The sequence below is a fragment of the Dendronephthya gigantea genome, unplaced genomic scaffold (genome assembly GCF_004324835.1).
Source record: "Dendronephthya gigantea isolate DGI-Jeju-01 unplaced genomic scaffold, DenGig_1.0 000129F, whole genome shotgun sequence".
NCBI lineage: Eukaryota > Metazoa > Cnidaria > Anthozoa > Malacalcyonacea > Nephtheidae > Dendronephthya > Dendronephthya gigantea.
The window spans coordinates 302,878-306,497 of record NW_021163139.1 but is presented as its reverse complement, the minus strand read 5'-3'; the positions used below and the strand labels follow the sequence as shown (position 1 = coordinate 306,497).

Genomic DNA, 3,620 nt, shown 5'->3' with positions numbered 1-3,620 from the left:
ATTCTTTAATACAAAGAAAATACCTTTGCACATTTCCAGCTGTGATGGCAGATATTTTGACAGTGTTTACCAGGTCCGATGATCTTTTTTACATCACTGCTGAAGATCGCGAGTTTTATGAAGAACATTCATTACAAAATTCATTTGGTAAACTTCACGATAGCGTAGTTGAAACGCAGGATTCGTTGGCGGTTTGGCGTCTACCGTCATGCTGTATGGCGCTATTGTTTTGTTTAGATTTAACTCCATTCCTGCTGCGTCATAAACATCACTAAATACAATTCGAAAGATGTTTGTCGTGAAATACCGTGATGTTGGACGGAGTTAAAGATTATTTAACACCCAAGACATTCAGTATTCCAGCATACGTATGTTTGATTGCTCAACTTCTCTGTGGCCTGGTAGTTACAAGCATTGTTGTTGCTTTAAGAGTCGGAGAGTTTGCGAAATTTAACTGCGCTGTCGGCCCTGAAAGTGCGGCCTCGTACAAGAATACTGTCGAGAAAACATGTTATTCAAGATATGAAGAGAAGTATAACTCTCCACTGCCATTTTATGCCTTTGTCATCCTGAGTATTTGGTTTCCTATTTTTGTCGGTGTTATTTATTCACTCTCAGTTCATAATCGCGTTAAAGAAATCAGTGGCTCGAATGATGAACCACAAAATGACGCCGAAGCAGGAAACGAAGTACACAATAGAAGATCATTTTATGTCTTTTATTTCTATTTCTTCCATCTTGTCATCCGTTTGTTACTCGGGCTAGTGTTTACCATCCTACAGTATGCTGTGTTTTTCCGCAGTGGTTTCGATTTTGAATTCAGTTGTGATCAACGAGCATCAGATGTGACGTCGAAGATAGCAAAGAATGCAAGTCAGTTGAATAGTACAACGTCAACAATAACATGCGAGAATTCTACAGCATCGGAGAAGAAGTTATGGGCAGAGATTGTGTGTGCGTTGAACACGATTTTTGCGGCGATAATATTTGTGGAAGTGATTTACGTTTGTCTACGATTTTCCAGGAACCTTCGATTTTGGTCTGAAGATGGCCATGTTCAAGACACTGATTTTATCGCTGTTCATTTTTCTCAAAAGCGATACACCCATGTTGGTTTTAAACTAACAAAATTTGAATGCGTAGATTCCTACAAAAGACGTGTTTTAGAACAGTCTCGCACACCTGACGTAATTTATGGACCGAAAACTGGTTTAGATGATTTGTTTATTGACGTTGTTATTCACACTGAACTAGCTCCTCACCACTTTCCAACCAACATGGATAGACATGAAATATTTGATGTCTACATGAAAGTTCCCGATGATTCTATACGTCTGGAAAAGGTAAAAGATTTATTTTATCCCAACAAGGATACTAAAGGGAAACATTCTCGTAAAATTCTAGCGGTTGGCCGGCCTGGAATAGGAAAGACTGTCTTGACGGAAAAAATTATGCGCGATTGGGCAAATGAAGTTGACGAGTTTTATTCTGGTAAGATTGCCTTCTATTTTAAATTTAGATGGTTTAATCTTGACAAATGGAAAGGCAATGATCTTAAGACGTTTCTTCGTTGTGGAACGAGACTAAGCGATGAAGAGTTTGAAAGAATTTTTGATTACATAACTAAAAAACCAAAAAAAGCTCTTCTTATTTTTGATGGTTTGGATGAGTTCGATGGCAACATCAAAGACTGCTTAGACCACTTACCGCGCCAAAACAACCGTGATATTCGTATGCCTGCCATTTCGTTGTTTATTAAATTAATTTCTGGCCACTTTCTGCCTGGGGCAACGATTCTGGTTACAACTAGGCCAACCGCATCTGATTTTTACTCGAGACTTAAATTTGATAGAAATGTGGAGATTATTGGGTTCACCTCGGAGAAAATTGAACATTATGTGAGCAAATTTTGTGAAAATCATGAAAAAAGTTACCTGAAACCAAAGATGTGGAAGCACATAGAATCCTCGTCGGACTTGTTAAATTTATGTTACATCCCAGTGAATTCCTTCATAGTTTCCGCCGTACTGTTTGGATATCTCACTGATCCTAGGAACGAGACCGCTGTTCTTCCAACAACACTGACTGAAGTATATCAGGCCGCCATAAAGCATTTTGATAAATATCACTACAGGAAGACAGACGGACCGTCTTCTGAAGCAAGCAAGAATCTTCAACTCAAGGCATACGATGGTATTGAAGATGGACAACTGGTTTTCAATGAAGAATCAATTGATGAAGAAATGAGAAGGTCTGGTTTATTAAACAAGTTTCCCAACCCTATTCACTCCGGAATTCAAGAACAGTTTTGCTTCATTCATTTGACTGTACAAGAATTTCTTGCTGCAAAACACGTGACTGAAACGCAATCTCCAGAAGAAATAAAGAATTTTATCTCTTCCAAGGTTAAGGATGGTAAATGGCATTTAGTGCTTCAATTTATTGCTGGAATACTGGGCCAGAAAAAAAAGACGCTCAGAGAACAATACCAGCGCTACAAAGATTGTGTGTTGGCGTTTACAGAAAGCTTCAGAGTAAATGATGGCGAACTTGACATTTGCGAAGATTATGGTTCATTGTTTGTGATGAAATGTTTAAAGGAAGCGGGTGATGAAGATATTGTTAAAGAAGCTTGTGAAAGAACTGCGATGAAGGATGTTGTACGTCTATCCGTTAGCGCTCATAATTCACAGAGGCTTTCCTCAAGTGATTTGGCCGCAGTGATTTATGTTTGCAAACACATGAAGAAATTGACAGATATACACGTAGAAGATATTGATTGGAGTGAGGAATGTTACATGGAAATTTGTAAATTTCTTCAACAAAGATGTATGAGAAAATTGAAGTTAGTGAAGTCAGGTGAATACCCGGCCTTGCCATTAGGAGGTCTCTTCAAGTCCCTAATAAAATTGAAATGTACAACATTGGATCACAAACACAGCAAACTTGCCTGGTTATATTTACAAGGATTTCACATCACGGATGAATGTTTATCGATGATTTTGGATTTTTTGAAACATGGACATGCAAGTTGCCTTAAAATATTAACCCTAAATGCATCTGGGATAACTTCAAGTGAAATAACGAAAATAGGTGAAGTCCTCGACAACAAACTTTGTCCAGAGGCTGACAACACTGGAACTTTCGTCAGCATTAATGCATGATTGCACTGTATATATAGTAACTTCAAAATAGGGTCATGATAGCACTTTTTACTCGTTTCTGGCATGAATAAGTAACGAAACACTTGTAATTCTTACAATTCCTTTCTCCTTTTATATATAAAACAACTCTGAAACTCTGCTATTATTACTTAATACTTATTTTCCAATTTTTTCCAAAGATTGCATGCGGAGGAGGCTATAGTGTAATACCAGGCCAGTCAACCTTATTCAATAAGGTCAATCACAGTTAATAGAAATTTCTATCAACTGTGGGTCAATATATATACAAACTTTACAGGCGGTTAAAAACCTGATTAAATTTTAACTATAGTTGTTTAATTAAAACAATAAAATAGTTGTCTTTATTCTGAATGACAGAAGTATAAAGACAGTGTTGAATGAATATAGACTTATTTATCGAGCTACCTTCATTAATGATCTGAGGGCATGCAGGCT

General features: G+C 37.4%; 1 protein-coding gene across 1 annotated transcript; it reads left to right on the top strand.

The window, feature by feature from the left end:
• Positions 1-293: 293 nt before the first annotated feature.
• On the top strand, positions 294-3,164 carry LOC114536000 (NACHT, LRR and PYD domains-containing protein 3-like). The gene has a single exon (XM_028557342.1). The coding sequence runs from the start codon at positions 312-314 to the stop codon at positions 3,162-3,164; it is 2,853 nt and encodes a 950-aa protein (XP_028413143.1). The 5' UTR covers positions 294-311.
• The last annotated feature ends 456 nt before the right edge of the window (positions 3,165-3,620 follow it).

Coding starts and splice junctions, on each gene's coding strand:
- LOC114536000 (XM_028557342.1), top strand. CDS start 312: ATGTTGGACGGAGTTAAAGATTATTTAACACCCAAGACATTCAGTATT.